General features: G+C 37.7%; 1 protein-coding gene across 1 annotated transcript in view; it reads left to right on the forward strand.

The window, feature by feature from the left end:
* Positions 1-22649, forward strand: part of LOC101896481 (cation-independent mannose-6-phosphate receptor) — a 208480-nt gene that overhangs the window by 8568 nt on the left and 177263 nt on the right. Inside the window, exons 9-10 of the mRNA XM_059121128.1 lie at positions 17027-17472; positions 19832-19948. Of these exons, the coding sequence (XP_058977111.1) occupies positions 17027-17472; positions 19832-19948 (563 nt within the window). The remainder of the gene's footprint in view (positions 1-17026; positions 17473-19831; positions 19949-22649) is intronic.

The raw sequence follows: 22649 nt of genomic DNA on the forward strand, positions 1-22649 counted from the left end.
GGCGAGGAATTCCAGAAAGGTAGAGGTTAAAGAGTTCGGGAGATATCATCCCACCTTGGGGAACACCCTGTTTCACTCTATGGGCTTTGGATTTCTTGTTCCGGAATTCCACGTACGACAGGCGTCTACACATATAGTTAATTATTCAACGTTTCAAACTTGGCCGGAGGGTGGTTCTCTGCACGTCCTCAAACAGTATGGCACGATTGACCGTATCAAATGCCTTTGATAGGTCAAGGGCAACCAACACTGTTCTGTCACACGGCTTGTTCTGGTTCAATCCCCTACTAATATGTGTGGAAATGGGGTGTAATGCTGTTGTGGTACTATGTTGTGGACGGAATCCGTGCTGATGGTTGGCGATTGGATAGCTTCCTCTAATGCTGGGGAGGAGTAAAGCCTCAAGAGTCTTAGCTACTGGTGACATAAGCGAAATCGGCCTGTACGAATCGCCTTTACTGGCATCCTTGTCTGGCTTCAGTAAAAGGACGACCCGGCCCATTTTCCAGGCTTCGGACAATATGTGGGTGGATAGCGACAGGTTGAGAACTGATTCTAGGATCAGTAGGGTTGGTACGACGGAGATCATCACGCTCGTTTTCTAATCCCGCTGCCTCTGCTGTGAAGTTTTTTTCTTATCTAGGGTAGGAAGTGTATTTTGTCAACGTGGTCGTAAATGGTCCATGTTTATTCATAACCCCTATATATCTGGGTTACAAAATCAGCCACCAGACAACAGTATCTCGCTACTACTACTACGCTCAAGCCACACGTTTTAACGTTCTACCTTCTGTGGAAGAACTTTGTGTACAAAAGTGCAACGGAATTGTTTGAAATTCGGAGCTTATATTTCGTAATAGGTTCTACAGAAAGTTTGTCTTGTTGTTTTTTTGTAGCTCTAATATAAGAGTTATATGATTATATCCACCTATTTTTAAAGGAATTATTTGAAATCTGATATTTCTTGCAATAGGTAACAACTCCTGTGGCAGAAAATCTTATATGTAGGTTCACTTTTTGGTATAGAACTCATACCAACGAACCACTAATTTTATACAATTTTGAAGACCCCAACTTTGTCATACCGTTTGTAATTCCTCGAAATGCTCATGTCAGACCCAACAAAGGACATATATTCTTGATAAGCGTAAAACTCTAAGTCGATTTAGCGATGCCCGTCTGTGTGTCTGTCCGTCTGTCTGTTGTAATCACGCTTTCTTTCGAACGAATTGAGATAGAAGGCTAAAATTTTGCACACATGTTTATTTTACCAGTAGGCGGGTTAAGTTCGTAATTGGGCGATGTAGGTCCCCGTTTTCATAAAGCCCCCATATATAAGTACCTCCCGATATTCGGTATTTTGATGATTTTAGCAACATTATTCACCGAAATTGTTTCAACTTTGGTATTTGAAGTTCGAAATGGATACTACAGCCTAAGACAGAAAATTATCTGTTCAGGTCCACGTCTTCGTATAGCCCCCATATAACGGTACCTCCCAATATTCGGTACTTTGATGATTATAGCGTCATTATTCACCGGAGTAGTTTCAAATTACGTATTTAGAGTTCGTAATGGGAACTACAGTCTGTGACAGAAAATTGTCTATACAGCTCCAGGTCTTCGTATTGGCCCCATATATCGGTTCCTTCCTCCATTCGGTATTTTGACGATTTTATGTACAATACTCACCAAAATAGTTTGAGATATCGTATTTGAAATTCGTAATGGATACTACAGCCTGTGACAGAAAATTTTGTAGAAATTTTAACGGATTTTATTTTTTGAAAATTTCCAAATTCGTTCCAAATGATGGAGCTGGCCGAACTTACTCCTTTTTAACTTGTTTTACATTTAAATGTTTTCTATGCCTCATGGTGGAGTGTTTTTAAAATTCATCTTGGCCGAACTTAACTCTTTTTGTATTTTTGTTTTTAAATGAGTTCCTACCTTTCCAATTTTAACGGATTTTATTTTTTGAAAATTTCCAAATTCGTTCCAAATGATGGAGCTGGCCGAACTTACTCCTTTTTAACTTGTTTTACATTTAAATGTTTTCTATGCCTCATGGTGGAGTGTTTTTAAAATTAGTCTTGGCCGAACTTAACTCTTTTTGTATTTTTGTTTTTAAATGAGTTCCTACCTTTCCAATGTTTTTTAATTCTCAAAAAAATCATCATGAAACGTTTTAAAGCCCAATTCCAATACTTCATAACTCCTTCAATAAACTGCGGAGGAAAAGTATTTTTTATCTGCTGTTCTGTCTTACCTTTTGCAAAGAATCACAAAAGTAATTGAATATATTCTGGCAAAAAATACATCGGCATTTGGCATATGTGTCCGTTGGACAGGCAAGGGCGGAAGTGGGTATATGGAAGTATTCAACACCACCGAAAAAAAACTGCCGGAATTCAATAAAAACCTGTAAAATCACGTACATAATTTGTTTATGCTGTAAATGGTGGGGGAAAAAGTCTGTCAATTTGAAAAAATTGGGCAATCAAACCCCTTGGCATTCGAGGATGACGATGTGCTGCTGTTGCCGCTTGCCACTGGAATGGGAGGTAGAAAAAACGATCCCAAATTCAATATTGTAAATGAAAGTTCAAAAAACAACTGCAACAAACACACAACCCATGGCAGTTATAGTGCTATCCGAAACAACAACAGCAAGAAGGGAAACAATAACAACAACACATAAATATTACATTCTCGCTTTGAACTTGCCCATTCCTGGGCTCCTCGATTCGAGAGTATGGGAATCGAGTGTCAGGGATGTAAATAAACCCAAGAAAAAAAAGAAAAACAATAATATTGTGAAAATTACATTTGTTCAACAATTTTCTTTTCTTAACTCCTTTCTCTTCTTTTGCCTGCTCCTCACTCTTTCGACTCCTCCACCACACTACAGAGTGTCAAAGCCACTTCGGAAATCAAGGAATGCAAAGCAATTGTGAAAATTGAAATGAACAAACAACAGCAAACAACAAAAAAAATGAAATCTGGCTAATGGAAAAACGGCAAACCCCAAGAATAAACGGCTCCTCGACATTCCCTTAGTCCTTAGACCTATAATGAAATCAATTTTCTACTGAAATCGAAAAACGAACCGAGGATAAAGTAATAAAATAAAATAAAATTGGCTAAGCAAGCAGTAAGATGGTTTGTTATTGTTGTTGTTGTAGAAACATAACAAAACAACACAAGATAAAAATTGAACATAAATGTTATCGATGTGTGTCTTTCACCACATAACATTTTCACATATCCATCGAAAACATGTTTAGCATAGTTTGGAGTTGGGGGGTGGAGTGTTGTGTGGGTTTGGGCAAAATGAGAACTGAAAACAAAGGTTGAAATTATGTTATTGCCTTTGTTTAGACATTTATTTGAATATTGCTAATGTGGCTTGCTGTTGTTGTTTTATTGCTTACCTTACACCAGTAAATAAAGGGGAGTGTTATGAGTACGGCCTGAAATGCTTTGTTGTACATCGAATTACATATGACCTTATCCTTCGCCCTTAAAAAAAAGGAAATTTGAAAATTAAAAAAATTCAAATTTTAAGTAGGAATTGTTCTTGAGAAGAAGTAAGTAGAAAAGGATTAGGTGCAATAAATCTTGAATTTTTTAATTTATTTAAATGAAGGGAACATTTTCGAGAAGAAGCGAAGAATCTGTGTCATTTGCTTTCCCATAAGCATAAGTGATGCAACAAATGCTCGATCTTTTTCAATTCCTCTTCATATGCACGGAACCAAATTTCAGTCTAGGATAAGTATTTCGTGAAATAATTGGGTTGGCCAATCTTGCCCCAAATTGCAGACAATTAACAATTGTACTTTATTTCATTATACCCTTCCGTATATTCTTCCCTAAATATTCATGATCAGCATACAATTCTAAGTCGATTTAATGACATTATAAGACGTAAAGCTTCAAAATTTGGCACAAAAATTTGTATTGCGTCTAGGATGCTTGGTTGGAAAGGGTTAGATGCAATAAATCTTGACTTTATAATTTAATCAAATGAAGTGAATGTTCCACTTTCGCGAAGAATCAAAGAACTTGTGTCCTTTGCTCTCCTACAAGCATAAGTCGATTGACCCCCTATTTGACGAAGTATGGGCATAAAATTACATTTGTGCTTTAATTTGTTTTTTAATTTCTCTAAAAAATATAAAGTTCCAGTAGATTTGACGACATATGTTATGACCATTTATTCAGATACTGCCGGTGTTCATTAAAAAAAATAAAGGAAAAATATCGTTGTTGGTCACTCCAAACAAAATGATATTGAAATGAATTTGAATTACTAGTGTGGTTATAATATAGATTTTTCCCGATTTTCGGAATTTTAACATTATATTCGAACAATGTAGCCTGGGGGAAATTTGAAGGAGTTGAGGTTTTCAAATTCAATTGAATATGAATATAACAAATAAAATAATATCAGTCGGTTTAGGCCAACAGATGTATACCCCCTCCCACCTTGAATTATGATTATTTAAACTGTTGATTTTCTATGGGAGATGTTCCGAAGCAGTAGGCCGATATTTACCAATTCGTATCTGATCTAAGACTGATAAAAATATTATAACGTACCAGATTTGGACTTATCGACTATTTGGATGTGTGGAATTTTAAGAGAGTTGGATGCTTATTTCGAATTCTTTAAGCGTTTTTTTGATCAAAAATCTTGAACCTTATGTGGGGGGAGGTAACAGAAGAAATAGTCCGCTCTGTACCATATTTATAACAGATCTTGTTTTGATGGAAAAATTGAGATGTACCAAGTCTGAATGGAATCGGATGTTAATTTCATGTTTAATGAGCTTCATGTATATTCAAAATTTTGAGCCTTTGTGGGGGAGGTATCAGAAGGAGAGGACCTATATATCCCATCTTACTACCAGATCTTGGGTTCGTAAAAATAGTAGGATGTGTGAAATTTGTAGACAATCGGATTATTACATCACATTTTATAAGAATTTAATTTGTGAGGGAGATACTTGATGGAGTACTCATATTGTCCATTTTCGCACCTGAGCTAGCACTAATGCAAATATTTGGAGTTTCAGAGTTGGGCCAAAATCGGATTATCGTTTCTCTTTTTGTGCAGAAAATATTTATTTTGAAAATTTCGACCTTTTGTGGGGGAAGTACCAGAAGAAGTGGACCGATATATTCAATCTTAACACCAGACCTTGAGTTAAAAAAATATTGGGATGTGTGAAATTTAAAAGTGACCTAGGTTTTAATACCGTTATTTCAACTAGGCACGGTTTGACTTTATCAAATGATATGTACCCCTCTAGCCATGTGGCTGAGGGTTAAAAAACATTTGACTTGGGCTCTAAGAGGAGAGTGGGGTATTTGTTGCCTGTGGAGTGTGAAGAAAATGCAGTAGTTTCTCGCTTCGAATGGAGTGTGTAATTTTTATACCCTCCACCATACCCTCCACCGTATATTTGATATTTGTCTTCTTTTGATTTTATATTTGTCTTCTTTCAATACATGTTGCGGTCATAAACGTGGGGGTTTGACAATATTTTCTCAAGAACCAGAATAAATAAGAAAAGTTTTTCAAGGGTTTTTTTATATCTTCAGCTATATCGGGGGTATATACCATTTGATTCGGTCGAATCGTTCTTCATCGAAATAACGCTTTTAGACCCTTGGTCTACTTGTACGAAAACCTTTTCAGGACATTTGGAGTCGATCTAGCGGCGTTCGTCTAGTAAGCACGATAACTCTCGAATGGAGTATTCCGTTTGATATATCGTAGTTCACCGGGACCAAGTTCGTAATCAGACCTTCTTGTAACTCCTCCACAAAAAATGCTCCAGAAAAAAATTGTATTCAAAATTTGTAAATCCTATTGTTTTTAATATTTTTGTATTATAATCTTAAAATTTTTGGTGAGCATCAGCCATATACATTCATATTTACAAATTTATGAAAAACCATTTTACGCGATTTTATGAAAAACCTATTTTTCGCGATCTTTCATTAAAAAAACCCGTTGTGAGAAAGGCGTCAAATAAACAAAACAAGTTTTTGCATTTTTTAGTAAATTTAAAGATACAGGACACTATTTTCAGAATTGTGTTTTTACCTTGCATATGTATATCAAAGTTTTCAAATTTTTACGAATTTAATGTCTCTCCTTCGACATTGAGGATATTAAAACATTCCCTTTTAAATTCACAGAAAATGGAATAAAGCAAGCGATCTATGTACCATTCGAGATTACTTAATCTAGAAAAAAAAAATCCTTTTGTTTTAACGCTCCTGTCACATTGTCATTTATGCGATAGCCCTTCGGAAAACAATACCTATTTTTGCATTGCATTGTATTGCTTGCTAAGTACACAACAGACTCAATATTGTTAAAACAATATTGCTTTACGGCAGATGACAAGAAAAAGCGACGAAACAAAAAGTGGGACACAGTGTTCGGAAATGATAACGATTCGGATGTTATTATGGGCTTTGCCAAAAATGTTCAAATCTTATTGAAAATAGATCTCTGCTTGGAAAAAAATGTACAAAGTTGTATAATTTTATACTCCCGGTCTTATGGCTACAGAGAAGGGGATATGCCATTAAGGCACAAAGAGATAACGAGCGTATTTATCTGAAATATAGGTGTCTGTCTGTTATCGTGTAGAGGTGGATCTCAAGCGAGTTAGAAAAATAATAATAAAAAGTATGTATACCATTAAATGGCGGAATCGTCCTCTATCGTAATATTTTTTGCAGACTTGGGTCAGGTGCAAAAAATTGAAAACATCGGCCCACTCTCTCGGGTATGTCTTAGCCCAAAAAAGAAGCTTTTGTGTTTACTCAACATCTCTCTCTTATAAATTGAGATAAAATCTCCTGTTTTCCTCATTTCTTACACTTTCCAATATTTTTACATATTTTTCACTTCTTTCCCCACAATGGTTAATAATTGTGAATAACCATAACTCTCATAAAATACAAAAAAAAAAAAATCGCACATTTCAAAATTTGTACCAGCACTAAGTCCAATTGGAATATGGAATGTATTTGTCCTCTCCTTCTGATTGATACCTTTCCCAAATGGCCAATATTGAATAATCTTAAAGCGAATCCATTATTTAAAACTGGTAAATATAAATGAATCCATCCATTCTCATATCTCCGCATAAAGGATCAACATGTGAAACGCCTATATCGTATAGGAGAGCTTGTGGTCTTCTATATCTTGTAGGAGACCTTGTTGTCTTCTATATCGTATAGGAAACCTTATGATCTTCTATATCGTATAGGAGGCCTTTTGGTCTTCTATATCGTATAGCCGACCTTTGGAACTTCTATATCGTACAGGAGTCCTTGGGGTCATCTATGTCGTATAGGAGACATTGGGGCCTTCTACATCGTATAGACGATTTTGTGGTCTTCTACATCGTAAAGAAGACCTTGCAGTCTGCAATATTTCTGTTCATAAATACAGAGTGAAAATGTGATATACCGATTTAATCCTTCCATAAAGGTAGTCATATATTGGGGTATGTATCGGTCAGTAAACCATTAATACTTTCTATTTTCAAATTTAACCCTCATCTGTATGGCTAGAGAGGGTATATATCATTCGATACGGCAAAATGTGCCTCATCAACATAACCCCTACCTTTTAGACCCTAGTTGTCTTTGGACCAGGACATTTGGAGTCGATCTAGCTGGCTGGTGCGCACCACAACTTTCAAAGGAAATATCCAATTTGGTCCAAACTTGGTACATCATTATATGAGTATCAATCTCAGATTAAGTTCGGTATGGGCAATATCGGTCCTTCTGGTAAACCCCCCACAAAAGGTCAAAATGTTAAAAAAAATATTTTACTGTACAGATAATTCTGTACTGATAATCCGGTTTTGCTCCATTTTTGCAAATCACAATATTTGCATCAGAGCTAGGTCAAGTGCGAACATGGACAATATCGGTCCACTCCATCATGTACCTCCCCCACAAAGCATCAACATTTTTAATAATTACAACTCTTATAAAATGTGATGTAAGAGTCTGATTGTCTTAAAATTTCACACATCATAATATTTATACTAATTCAATGTCAGGTGTAAAGATGATATATATCTGCCCACTCCTTCTGGTACCTTCCCCACAAAAGGTCAACATTTTGAACATCCATGAAGCTCATAGAACGCCAAATTAACATCCAATTCCATTCAGACTTGGCAAATCTCAATATTTCTATCAACGCAAGATCTGTTATAAAGATGGTATAGATCGGACCATTTCTTCTGGTACTTCCCCCAAAAAGGGTCACAATTTTGAATAACCAAAAACGATTATAAAATCAGAAATAAGCGTCCGGTTCTCTTCAAATTTCACATATGACATTATTTCTATTAACACAAGATCTGCTGTGAAGATGGAAAATAACAACGCACTCCTTCTGGTACCTCCCCCACAAATGATCAACATTTTGAACATCCATGAATAACATAGAACGCGAAATTGACATCCAATTCCATTCAGACTTGGTACATCTCTACATTTCCATCAACACAAAATCTATTATAAAGATAGTAGAGATCGGACCATTTCTTCTGGTACTTCCCTCACAAAGGGTCAAAATTTTGAATAAACAAAAACGATTATAAAATCAAAAATAAGCGTCCGGATCTCTTCAAATTTCACACATGACATTATTTTTACTAATACAATTCTGCTGTGAAAATGGGTTACAACGTCGCACTCCTTCTGGTACATCACAAAGGGTTTAAAATTTTGAAAAAAAATCCAAAATAAACATCCAACCCTCGTCAAATTTTACACATCCATACATTTTTGCTAACGCAAAATCTGTTGTGAAGATGATAGATATCGGTCAACCCTTTCTGGTACCTCACCCACAAAGGGTCACAATTTTCAATACCTTTATCTGTCATAACTTGCGAAACAGGTCACCGATTCATTACTTGCTATATCTAAATATTTCTCTCAATCAGAAAGCTGATAGAAACATGGATTTTTCGGAATTTATAATTTCGCATAAAATTGGATTAATTGTCCGATTTTTTTGAAATTTTGCACATACCAATATTTTTATCTGTATTAGATGAAGTCTAATACTTCGGCCCACTATATCTGGTACCTCACGCACATTGCAACATTTTCTAACAATTATCACTTATCTCATATAAAGTTAAGGAAGCATTTGATATAGTCCAAACCTGGCTCGTCCGAGTATTTATATCATATTTTTTTAGGTCCGATACGAAATAGACAATATTGGCTCATTCTTTTGGAACCTACTCAATAGATGGCCAACAATTTGAATAATCATAACAGAAGTCAAAATATATTGAAATCGAAGATTGGGTGAGAATATACATTTGTCGGCAAAACCTACCCGCTAGCAATGAAAATTCCAATTAACTAAATTTCGTCAGTCTTGTACTAGTTATAAGCCGTACTAGTACCAAATGTGTCCCCAAGTAATGCGAATGGAACCAATTGACACCTTTTCGTCCCCAAGTAAACGAAGAGGCGACAGTTGTGCATAAATAAAAAACCACCACCAAAAAACCAACCAACAGACAAGTTAAACGAACATTTGAATGAGATCTCTACGAACAAGAATCACTTTGAATAGTTAGTCTTTTGTCTCTGGTATATGACTGTAAACCTGGAACTAGTACAGTACCATCTACAGGTAATGCAAAAGGAGTCAATTGGTTACCTCGTATGACATCCCCATGTTAAAGTTTACAGTTGTTTGCACTGTGAGGGGTCTTAAGTGGAACTAGTTACTGTAACCCTAAGAATCGACGAGTATACGGTGCCGAACTAGTCCACATTGCTAGCGGGTACTGATACTTTTTAACGGGTTTTTACTCTGTAAAGGGTCATATTTCATAGCCACAATGTATGATGCATACTTTTAGGAGTCACACATACCATTTCCCACCAATAACTTATTTTTAATATTTTCATAACACTGTGTGACCTCAAAAGAAATGTAAACTAGAGGCTGCTACAAAGCGAAAAAAAAACACACACAGCGAATGGTCAAACCTATAGTCAGTCACCTCATCCCTTGAGGCATATTTAGATTGGATTTCTACACAAAAGCCAACAAATGCAACAGCAGTGTTTAGCTACAAAGAAAAGAGGAACAAAAAAGCACAGGCCAAACACAGAGGGATGGAAAACAGAATCAGCTCAAATCTATGGGACAATGAGAGAACAGCAGTAGATGATAAAAAATAGTCTTCTTCTAAACTAACATTCACAGGAGAATACAAATGGATTGTTAGCTTTTTGTTTCGTTTTCTTTTTTTTTCGTACAATAAGTTGTTGTTGTACTATATTTCAGGAGTAAAAACAAACAATTTTGTTGTTGTTTTTTTGGTGTTGTGAAAATGATGAAAAAGAGGCAGGGTATGGAGAGAAATCGAGGCGCGAGTTGTTGGCTAAAACGCACAGAACCGGAAACAGCCTCCCGTTGATGCCAACGGCTGGCTTTACAACTACAACGCTGCTCGGGCGCATCGTCGTTTGCTTAGCAAATGAATTGCCATCGTTTTCGAGCAGTTTGCGACATTGCTTAATATTTAAGTTACATTGAGTTCGACAAAGCCTAGATACAAGAAAAAAAAAACAAATAAAACACCGACAAACAAAACGAAATGGTGGTTCCGACTTGCACTCAGCGTTGTAGCAGCTTTGCAGTATTTGAATACCGAAACCCAGAACTATCAGCAATGTTAGCACTAAGAGATTCTTTTGGCCGGAATTTACAGCAGAATTTTCATTTTCATCTCTGTGTTGGATTTTTCCTGCATTTTTCCCCTCGTAGGCCCAGTGCACAACGGATACACTGGCCATGGTGTGCTGCAGCATTGCGGTCGTCTGGCCCCAGTCACTTTTCCCAACTCAACGGAAATGCGATTGTATTTCCTGTTTCCGTTGTACTTGTGAATGCCAGCCATAAATTATGTTGCGCATAAAAATTGCCAGTAGTCGTCGTATTATTCGACAAAATAGCGCAATATTTAACATGATTTGTCTTTTGTGTGTGTGTGTGTGTGTGTGTGTGAGAGAGAGTATTTTTTTCCATCTTGTTTGAACAAAGCAATTGCAACATATTTTTGTAGAGCCATAAATTTTCAATTGCAATATTCTAGGCAATAAAATCATTAATATGTACATATATGGAAGATATTGGAATCGGATATGCTCGGAACAAGGACAACAAAAGGTTCACGATGGTCTTCTATATCGTATAGGCGACCTTTAGCTCTTCTATATCGTATGGGAGACCTTAAGGTTTTCTATATCGTATGGGAGACCTTAAGGTATTCTATATCGTATGTGAGACCTTAAGGTCTTCTATATCGTATAAGGCGACTTTAAGGTCTTATATATCGTATAAGGAGACCATAAGGTCCTCTATATCGTATAAAAAGACCTTAAGGTCTTCTATATCGTATAGGGAGACCATAAGGTCTTCTATATCGTATAGGGAGACCATAAGGTCTTCTATATCGTATAAGGAGACCTTAAGGAGACCCTAAGGTCTTCTATATCGTATGAAGAGACCTTAAGGTCATCCAAAGCGTATAGGAGACCTTAAGGTCTTCTATATCGTATAGGAGACCTTAAGGTCTTCTATATGGTATAGGAGACCTTAAGGTCTTCTATATCGTATAGGAGACCTTAAAGTCTTCTATATCGTATAGGAGACCTTAAGGTCTTCTATATCGTATAGGAGACCTTAAGGTCTTCTATATCGTATAGGAGACCTTAAGGTCCTCTTATATATATTATAGGAGACCTTAAGGTCTTCTATATCGTATAGGAGACCTTAAGGTCTTCTATATCGTATAGGAGACCTTAAGGTCTTCTATATCGCATAGGAGACCTTAAGGTCTTCTATATCGTATAGGAGACCTTAAGGTCTTCTATATCGTATAGGAGACCTTAAGGTCTTCTATATCGCATAGGAGACCTTAAGGTCTTCTATATCGTATAGGAGACCTTAAGGTCTTCTATATCGTATAGGAGACCTTAAGGTCTTCTATATCGTATAGGAGACCTTAAGGTCTTCTTTATCGTATAAGGAGATCTTAAGGTCTTCTATATCGTATAGGGAGACCTTAAGGTCTTCTATATCGTATAGGAGACCTTAAGGTATTCTATATAGTATAGTAGCCCTTAAGGTCTTCTATATCGTGTAGAAGACCTTAAGGTCTTCTATCACGTATAGTAGCCCGAGACTTTATATCCTTTCGAATTGTTCCAAATATTTCCACACAATTTTAAATTAAACTAATCACACACACACATCCAACCGCCTTCTCTCACTTCCCCCACGAACTAAAGGTCATTTATCGAAATACCTGTTGTAAAATCATATCCTCCCATGCATTCAACCTTGTTTAACGGTCACACGCCTTCAATAGATAGGAGCTGCGGACTACACAATGCGTGTCGTATATAAATACGTGTAAGCATGTAGCTGCGACGTGTCACTCGTCACACCATTCGTTTAAAACACCAACACACATTCGAAAGGCCAGCAGTAGTTCGTTCGCCAAGCAACAATCCTTTAACCTGACTCCACCTCGTCACAGCTTTAACTTGGTCCGGTATTTTGTGATATTTATGCCACTTGACTTGAATGCTTTTGCAATGCCTCCCACCTGCCTGCCTGCTTGCCTACCTTTCTAGCATTTTTCGAAGCTGAACTATGGGACTGGCTGCTGGTAAGCTGCTGCTGTTGGCCTTCCTGTCGTTTGGTTATTGATGCTTTCGAGTCAACTACAACAAACACATTGTTGTCCTTCTTGTTGTTGTTTTGTTTGTTGCTTGGCGGACACACACTCACACACACATAGTGTTAAAGAGGTTGCCTTTTTCCTTCGTCGGTCACTCAGCCGGTTGATGGCCGTTCCCTTATAGCCTTTTAGGCCATTTACTATGATTTGTAACGATATTAGGAAAGGACATTGATGATACCACCGAGTGCCGCCGGCGTAAGTTTTGGGTGTGTGTGAGTGAGTGTCCCTTCCGAGGCCATTGGAATTATGGCTCTGCTTGAAAGTCATTCATCTGTTAAGCAATAAAAATCATTTATGTGGGCCAATCTATAATCTTGCGATGAAGAATAGACCATACTTACGAGATTGTGTACATTGGGGTGGATTTGCACTTTATACTAAGTATCTAAAGCTTTATTGTACATTTTTTATCACAGTTAAATCACATACAAGGACTAAGTCCCTCAAGATTCGTTCTAACAGTTCGTGTTAGGCCTTTTATGCCCTCCACCATACTATAGAGGGTATATGAAATTCGTCATTCCGCTTGTAACTCCTCGAAATACGCATGTCAAAACCAAAAAATATATATTCTTGATCAGAGTCCACCTGTCTGTGTGTCTGTCGGTTTGTTGTTATCACGAATTGTGATAGAACGCTAAAATGGTGCACACATGTGTATTTTGTCAGTAGCAGATTTAGTTCGTAAATGGGTCATGCCAGTCCACGGTTTCGTATAGCCCCCATATAACGGTACCTACACTACTACAACTTACGACACGCCTTCGTATAGTCCCTATATAACAGTACCTCCCAAAATTCTGTACTTTTATCGTATTAGAGACATTTTTTTAAATAATTTTCGTATTTAAAGTTCTAATGTATACGACAGCCTATGACATTTGCGTATAGCCGCCATTTAACAATACTTCCCGGTATTTTGATGATTTTAAAAACATTATTTACCGGAAATGTCGTATCTGAAGTTCGTACTTCAAACTCTGACAGAAAATTGTATATGCAGGTTCATGTCTTCGTATGGGGGCTATATATAACGGGGAGTTTTGGTATTTTGATGCTATTATGTGACGGAATTGTTTTAAATTCGTTTTTGAAGGTCCTAATGGGTACTACAGCCTATGATAAGAATTGCGTATGCAGGTCCTCTTCTTCATATAGCCCTCATATAACGGGCTAAAAACATTGCACAATGGAACCACACCAAATTTTTCTGTCTAAAACTATTTCAACGCCTCCAAATGTTAACCCTAAAAACCAACATTGACCTCAATATCATATTTCAGAATTTCAGCTCTCTTCACTCAATGCCAAATTTCGTACACATATCCAAAGCAATTTCCATTCTAGACATCAATAGTACCATTAGTATCATTTAGTACTTTTTGAATAATTATAGTATACATTTGCTAAACCACCAGAGACCTTAATATCAAATTTCAGGATATCAGATTTATTTCTTCACCAATTTCCAAATTTAAAACTTTTCGTAAAATTATAATACACGCTTCCAAAACCACCCCCACATCTCAACACCAGATACGAACAAGGACTTCAATATGACATTTCGTGACTCCAGCTCTATCGCTTCACCCAATACCAATTTAATACTTTTCGAACAATTATAGAACACATTTCCAAAAATACGTGCATAGCATAACCTCAGACACTCAGAGTAACCTCAATATCAAATTTGAGGATTCCAGCTATATCCCTTCAGCCCATACCAAATTTAGTACCATTTAGGTTGTACAAATATTGGACGCATTTCCAAATCACCGCCAAATCTCAATGCAAAATATCAACATGGACCTCAATATCAAATTTGAAGATTTCAGTCCTACCCCTTCAACCTATAAAAAATTTAGTACAATTAAGTACTTTTCCTGCAAAAATATTATATTCTTTCACACAATACCAAATTTTGTATTATTTTATACTCTTCGTACAATTATAATACACATTTCTAAAACCACCTCCATATCTCATTGCCAGATACCAACAGAGACCTCAATGTCAAATTTGGGAATTCCAGTCCTATCCCTTTACCCAATACCAAATTTAGTACCAACAGGGACCTTAATATCAAATTTGAGGATTCCAGCTCCAACCCTTCAGCCAATGACAAATATAGTACCATTTAGTACTTTTTGTTCAAATATAGGACGCCTTCCCAAAGTACCGTCAAACCTCCAAAACATATGCCATATATAATCTAAATATTAAGATTTAGAATTTTATCTCTATTCCTTCACCGAATACTAAATATAGTACTTTTCAGTACTTTTCGTACGATTATAGTACATATTTCCGAAACCACCTCCATATGTACAGGCTACACATGAACAGAGATCTCAATATCAAATTTCAGATTTCAAGCTCTTTCAAGTCAAGCGTGATAGTGTGATTTCTTTATATTTGGCTGGAAAACCACAAATGGCTATCGGTAGAGTACTCCAGCATTTAAATGTATATATATATATGCGTAGCCCTACGTCAAGGAAGTGGACGGAAGAAAACAGCAACGTCAGCAGAAATGGTTCGAAAAGTTCGAAAAATGGCTCATGAACTGAACTTATCGCAATATTCCATTCGGCAAATATTGAAAAATGAACTCGGGGTAAAGCTATTGAAACTCCAAAAAGTGCAAGGACTTACACCGCAACGTAAAGAAAATAGACTCAAAAGAGCTAAAGCGTTGTTTCGCTTGGCCGAAAGTGGTGAACTGCCGAATTTGGTTTTCTCCGATGAGAAAACATTCGTTGTCCAGCAGTTTGTAAACAAACAATATGATCGTGTTTTTCCTTGCCAAGAGGTCAGATGAAAATGTGCACCTTCGGTTGACCCCCAGAACTTAAGCGCCGGCCATGGTGATGATCCGCTCTCCGCTCGCATTAATCGACCGTGGCATCTGAATAAATGCCGAATGTTATCGCAAAAATATTATGGAGGGTGTATTAAAGCCTTGGACATTCCAAAAGGACTCAGCACCATCGCACTCAGCACGCGCCACCCAAAATTGGTTACAAAATGAGGTTCCTCACTTCATTTCCAGCGCCAAATGATCACCAAAATCTGCAGATACCAATCCGTTGGACTATTGTCTCTGGAGTATTTTGGAAAGCACGGTTGGCACTAAAAAATACCAAAGTGTCGATCAGCTCAAGCAAGCGCTTCGCCGGGACTGGGCCAAAATACCGCAGCGCAACATTCGTGTAGCGTGTGACGGTTTCATTGGCCGTTTAAAGGCCATAATTTGTGCCAAAGGTGACCAATTCAATCCACCCTAATCAGCTCTTATAATCTCCCATCGTTATCTTTTTTGTATGAACTATATTACATGACAATTTGTGTACATATATGACTTTGTGTTTGAGTGTGTGCGTAAATGTGTGCGCCTGTATTTGGAGTACAAAGAGGGTGTTTTACCCCAAACACTTTTGGCCATTACGTACATTTTTAAGGACTATTGAGTTAATTTTTCTACTTGATTGCACTGCTGGACAATGCACACAACGATGCTTCTGGCGAATTCGAAGGAAACTGTATATTTATTTGGCATGGACAGAGTCTAGTTAGTCTTCGAAGAATTTATAGCATTTTTTCGAGAAAAAAAAGAGGGAAAAAAATGAACGAATCGTTGAACTTGAAAATAAGTATCCATTTTAGGCTAATGGCTGCTTCGATAGATGGACCAATAACAAATTTATGGCATGGCATGTGGGTGGGCAGCACAAGGATATTTTGGAAAAAAATTATCTTAAAGAGAGTATAACAAAGGGAATGAAAAGTGTCAAGAATGTCCTTAACTTTCGCAATAGATTTTCATATCCTACTATTTTTGCAATGGTGCCAGGTTTCATAAGAACAAAAATCAGACAAATTTCCAAAAAAAAAAAAAATCCCACAAAAAATATTCTTCATTTTTGCAATACCTTTTTACATGTCCTTTCTTTCCAATACCCAAAGGTGTCATCTTTAAGAGCTACCGAAAAAAACATTTCTCATTTTACATCCATCCATGTGTCCAGACAGTGTAATCAACTTTAATTATTATCTTACCTAGCCGGCATCCATCAACCATCCAAGAACAACAAACAAACACTCATCAAATACTCATTTGCTATTCCCTTTCATTTCATTCACTTCTTTTTTACCTCTCTCTCTCTCCGTCTCTATTTCCAAAACAGGTGCATGTCTGCAGGTCAATAATCAATCAACCAGTCTGGGCAAAAGCAATGCCCATTTGCGTATTAACCAGACCGGTACCCCGTATCTACTCTATGAGGACGGTGCCATCTGCCAGCAGACATCGAACTCCGGCTTGACCAAGTGGTCAACAAAAATAGAATTCGTCTGTGCCAATCGTACGGAAGGCAGCAACAGCAAGGATAAAAATGTTGGCCCTAAAATAATTGAAAATTCCAATTGTCAACTGCTAATCCACTATCAAACTGAGCTGGCGTGTCGTGAGCAGATAAGTTGTAAAACCAAAGTCTATGTCGAACATTCGGAAGATGGTACCGGCATGGATTTCATCGATTTGACACCCCTGATTTCGAACACAGATAATTATGAGGCTGAAATTGATGCGGCTTTAATGGGACAAAAACAGCTGCTGGGCAAATCGACAAAGGTGAGTTTTTTTCGTTGGTTGTTTTTGGGAAGTGCAGTTGTAATGATAAGATCCTAGGTAAATTTAAGGTATGAAGGCAGGAAGTACTTCTATAGAAGAGCTTGAGATATTTAATAGAAGAGCTTAAGGTCTTTAATAGGATAGTTGGAGGTCTTCAATGGAAGAGCTTGTAGTCTTCAAAGAAGAGCTTGAGGTCTTCAATCGAAGAGCAGGAGGTCTTCTTCAATAGAAAAGCTGGAGGATTTTTTTTAATAGAAGATCTGGAAGTTGTCTTCAGGCTGAGGGTCTTCAATCGAAGAGCTGTAGGTCTTTATTCCAAAAAGTTGGAGATCTTCAATCAAAGAGCTTGAGGTCTTCAATCGAAGAGCTGGAAGTCTTCTTCAATAGAAGAGCTGGAAGTCGTCTTCAGGCTGAGGTCTTCAGTCAAAGACCATGAGGTCTTCAGTGGAAGACCATGAGGTCTTCAGTAGAAGACCATGAGGTCTTCAGTGGAACGCCATGAGGTCTTCAGTAGAAGACCATGAGGTCTTCAGTGGAAGGCCATGAGGTCTTCAATGGAAGGCCATGAGGTCTTCAATGGAAGGCCATTAGGTCTTCAATAGAAGACCATGAGGTCTTCAGTAGATTACCATGAGGTCTTCAGTGGAAGACCATGAGGTCTTTAGTGGAAGGCCATGAGGTCTTCAGTAGTAGATCATCAGGACTTCAGTAGAATACCATGAGGTCTTCAGTGGAAGACCATGAGGTCTTCAATAGAAGACCATGAGGTCTTCAGTAGAAGACCATGAGGTCTTCAGCAGAAGACCATGAGGTCTTCAGTAGAAGTCCATGAGATCTTCAGTAGAAGACCATGAGGTCTTCAGTAGAAGACCATGAGGTCTCCAGTAGAAGACCATGAGGTCTTCAGTAGAAGAGCATGAGGTCTTCAGTAGAAGAGCATGAGGTCTTCAGTAGAAGAGCATGAGGTCTTCAGTAGAAGACCATGAGGTCTTCAGTAGAAGACCATGAGGTCTTCAGTAGAAGACCATGAGGTCTTCAGTAGAAGACCATGAGGTCTTCAGTAGAAGAGCATGAGGTCTTCAGTAGAAGAGCATGAGGTCTTCAGTAGAAGAGCATGAGGTCTTCAGTAGAAGACCATGAGGTCTTCAGTAGAAGACCATGAGGTCTTCAGTAGAAGACCATGAGGTCTTCAGTAGAAGATCATGAGGTCTTAAGTAGAAGATCATGAGGTCTTCAGTTGAAGATCATGAGGTCTTAAGTAGAAGATCATGAGGTCTTCAGTTGAAGATCATGAGGGGCCCAGTAGAAGACCATGAGGACTTCAGTAGAAGATCATGAGGTCTTCAGTAGAAGACCATGAGGTCTTCAGTAGAAGACCATGAGGTCTTCAGTAGACGACCATGAGGTCTTCAGTAGAAGATACTGAGGTCTTCAATAGAGAAACTGAAGGTCTTTGGTAGAAGATCATGAGGGGCCCAGTAGAAGATCATGATGTCTTCAATGGAAGACCTTGGGGCTTAAAAATAGGGTCATGAGGTCTTCTTCATTAGAAGTCTTAGAGGCCTTCAATAGAAAATGTTAATGTAGAAAACAGAAGATCATGAGGGTTCATCGGAAGACTGCGTGGTCATCAATACAAGAGAGGTCTTCAATGGAATAGAGGTATTCAATAAAAGACCATGAGATCTTCTTCATTGAAAGACATTGAAGTCTTCTTCAATGGAAGATTTTGGGGTGTTCAAAAGGAAACCATCAATGTATTCAAGTCCTTGAGGTCCAGAGGTCCACAAAAAAGGCCCTGAGGTCCTTAATTTTGGATTTGGATGAAACAAAACCTCTCATTGCAGCTCTCCTTTAGCTATTGTGCAGATGCATTTGCAAAATTTTTGGAAAATAAATTTCTCGACGAGGCGACAAGTTCTTCTATATGTCTTGAGTGGAGTCTATTTCTGTACCTTATTTGTTTGTCATATTTTATCCAGAGCATCTAATTTGATTTCTGTATCCCATTTAAAATTGTCTGTAATCCATCATGTATCTTTACATGCCTTTTGCTTCTAAAGCATCTCCCTAATGGTCTATATCAAAGAAATACTCATTCAAGTTTTATCCGATTCATTATTTCATTCATCCGTTTTGTATCCATTTTGCCTTAACCTGTATTCTCTTTTAATTATGCTTTATATTCACTTGAACATTCGTATATCTCATAACCGATTTTTCTCTCTCTCTTTCTTTTTTCATATCGTATCCGGCGTATATTCCTTAATGCGTGTGTGTGTGCGTGCGACAAATACTACCGTCCTTTGGATCCAAAAACTAAATACAAAAAATATTCAACCTGCAACCAACTCGACAGATCTTCCTAAATGTATGCCGACCATTAGTACCCAAATATGCTTTGGGCTGTCCAGGAGGTTCAGCTGCTTGCATGGCGAAAATTGATAAAGATACCGGTAAACCGGAAGAGGAAAAGGTATGTAGACACTTTTGTGGATGTTGTTTTTTCTGTTTTTCAGAAAAATCCATTCATTCATTTATACTTTGCCCAAAAACCATAGTCGTCGTCGTCATCATCGTTGTCCGTCCTTATTGGACACATAAAAACGCATTTCGGTCGTTCACATACGTTGGCTTTCCAAAATGCTTTAAAGGTAGTCCAGGAGCAAAAAAAAACAAAAAAAAAAAAAAATGGACGTACGTACCTCAATCCTAAAGACCATACGACCAACATAATACCTTAAGCCGTTTATCAACACACGTATAGACTTATTTTTCGGGGAGGAGGCGACAGGTGTGTGTGTGAGAACGTGAAGTACGATGTGTGTATGTGTTTGTTTTAAAGATTTTTGTTGGGGGTTCTGTTTTATTGTTTTTTTTTTGCGTTTAGAATTTTTTCTTTGGTTGTCAGGGGTAACTAAAGCTTTGTTTAGTTTCCGTTTTTTCGGGAGGTGGCGGGTGTCCTTTTTTCTGAAAAACTACGAAAGGTACGGTTTTTTTTTGCTCGTCATTACCAGGAATGTGCAAACCACTACATGACCACACATACATTCATCAGTATGAGTTGGACATTAATACTAAGAATTTGAGATTTGCAAATAAATCAGCAAGGATATCAAGTTTAAGGATGCATCTCCTACAAAATTACTAAAAAACAAATAAAACGGCATTAATTTCAACCAGGGTATGATAAAAACTTAAATTATATTCGATTGAAAAATGTGGCTAAGGACTGCAAAATACGTAAATTCTGGGGCTATCGTAACCTGAGCGATGTATCGAAACTTGAGCATATGTAGAATATTTTTTCAAATATTGTTCTGTTCGTTAGAGACAAATTATAAGCCTTTGAGATTGGAAATTTAAAATAACAAAAAACTGGTTATACAGTTTTTTGGGGGCCATTCTAAAACCTGGACCTATGCTCAAATATTTTGGACTAGGAAGTGTTCAATCAAATTAGATTTCAATCCTCAGGGTGGGTTTATATCCTTGGAGGAACTTATTTCCCAAAATTGTTTCCCATTTCCCATTCTGAACCTGGACCTATGTTCAAATATTTTCGGCTAGGATGTGTTCAATCAACTTAGATTTGAAATTTCTTTTGAAGGGTGGGATTGTATCCTTGGAAAAACTTATTTTCCAAACATTTTGCAAATGTATCTGCACCATAGCTAAAATAGAGCTGCAAGGAGACATTTGTTTGATGTAAATCCAAAATTAAGAACCTCAGGGCCTTTTTTTGTGGACCTCTGAATCTTCTGTTCAAGACCTCAAGGCCTTGAAGACCTCGTTGTCTTCCATAGAAAATCTTGAGGTTTTCTTTTTCAACACCCCAAAATCTTCCAATGAAGAAGTCTTCAATGTCTTTTAACGAAGAAGATCTCATGGTCTTTTATTAAATACCTCTCTTCTTTTGATGACCACATAGTCTTCCAATGAACTCTCATGGTCTTCTGTTTTCTACTTTTACGTTTTCTATTGATGAAGGAGACCTCAAGGTTTTCTAATGAAGGAGACCTCAAGGTCTTCTAATGGAGAAGACTCCAAAGTCTTCCATTGAAGACCTCGTGCTCTTCTACAGCGAGGACCTCGTGCTCTTCTATAGCGAGGACCTCGTGCTCTTCTATAGCGAGGACCTCGTGCTCTTCTATAGCGAGGATCTCGTGCTCTTCTATAGCGAGGACCTCGTGCTCTGCCATAGCGAGGACCTCGTGCTCTGCTATAGCGAGGACCTCGTGCTCTGCTATAGCGAGGACCTCGTGCTCTGCTATAGCGAGGACCTCGTGCTCTGCTATAGCGAGGACCTCGTGCTCTGCTATAGCGAGGACCTCGTGCTCTGCTATAGCGAGGACCTCGTGTTCTGCTATAACGAGGATCTCGTGCTCTGCTATAGCGAGGACCTCGTGCTCTGCTATAGCGAGGACCTCGTGCTCTTCTATAGCGAGGACCTCGTGCTCTTCTATAGCGATGACCTCATGCTCTTCTATAGCGAGGACCTCGTGCTCTTCTATATCGAAAAACTCGTGGTCTTCTATATCGAAAAACTCGTGGTCTTCTGTTGAAGATCTTGTGCCCCTCTATTGAAGACCTCGTGCTTTTTTATCGACCACCTCGTGCTTTTCCATCGAAGATCTCGCTCTCCTCTATCGAAGTCCTCGTGTTTTTTTTATTGATGACCTCGTGCTTTTTTCTTTATGATCTTGTGATTTTTTACCGAAGATCTCGTGCGTCATGGGTTTGAAGTCTTAATAGTCTCCTGTGAAAGAATTCAAAGTCTTCTTTTACAGACTTTACTGTTGGTAGTCCTCGTGTTTTTCAAGGAAGAAAGTCAATTTGAGACCAATAAAATTGGTTATATTCTCAAATTACCTTTAGCTCATCCCTGATTGGGACACTTTTAAATCACCCCATTTTAGAGAACCCATCCGCCATTAGAAGATTTTGGGAAGGTATTCTATTTATCTACATTTTTTAGTATTTATAGTTATAAGCAGCAATCCGTTATATATGTTTTGGAATTTTTATGACTTTCAAACTATGTTCATCATATTTTAAACGATTTATTCTCTTTGTCAGCGAAAATGCTATTTTCCAACAGATTTTAAGGATAATTCTCACATATTTACTTATAGTGTAGAAAACTTTTCCCCTCTCTCTCCATTCAACTTATTTAT

Source organism: Musca domestica, unplaced genomic scaffold, assembly GCF_030504385.1.
Source record: "Musca domestica strain aabys unplaced genomic scaffold, Musca_domestica.polishedcontigs.V.1.1 1, whole genome shotgun sequence".
In the NCBI taxonomy this organism is placed as follows: Eukaryota; Metazoa; Arthropoda; class Insecta; order Diptera; family Muscidae; genus Musca; species Musca domestica.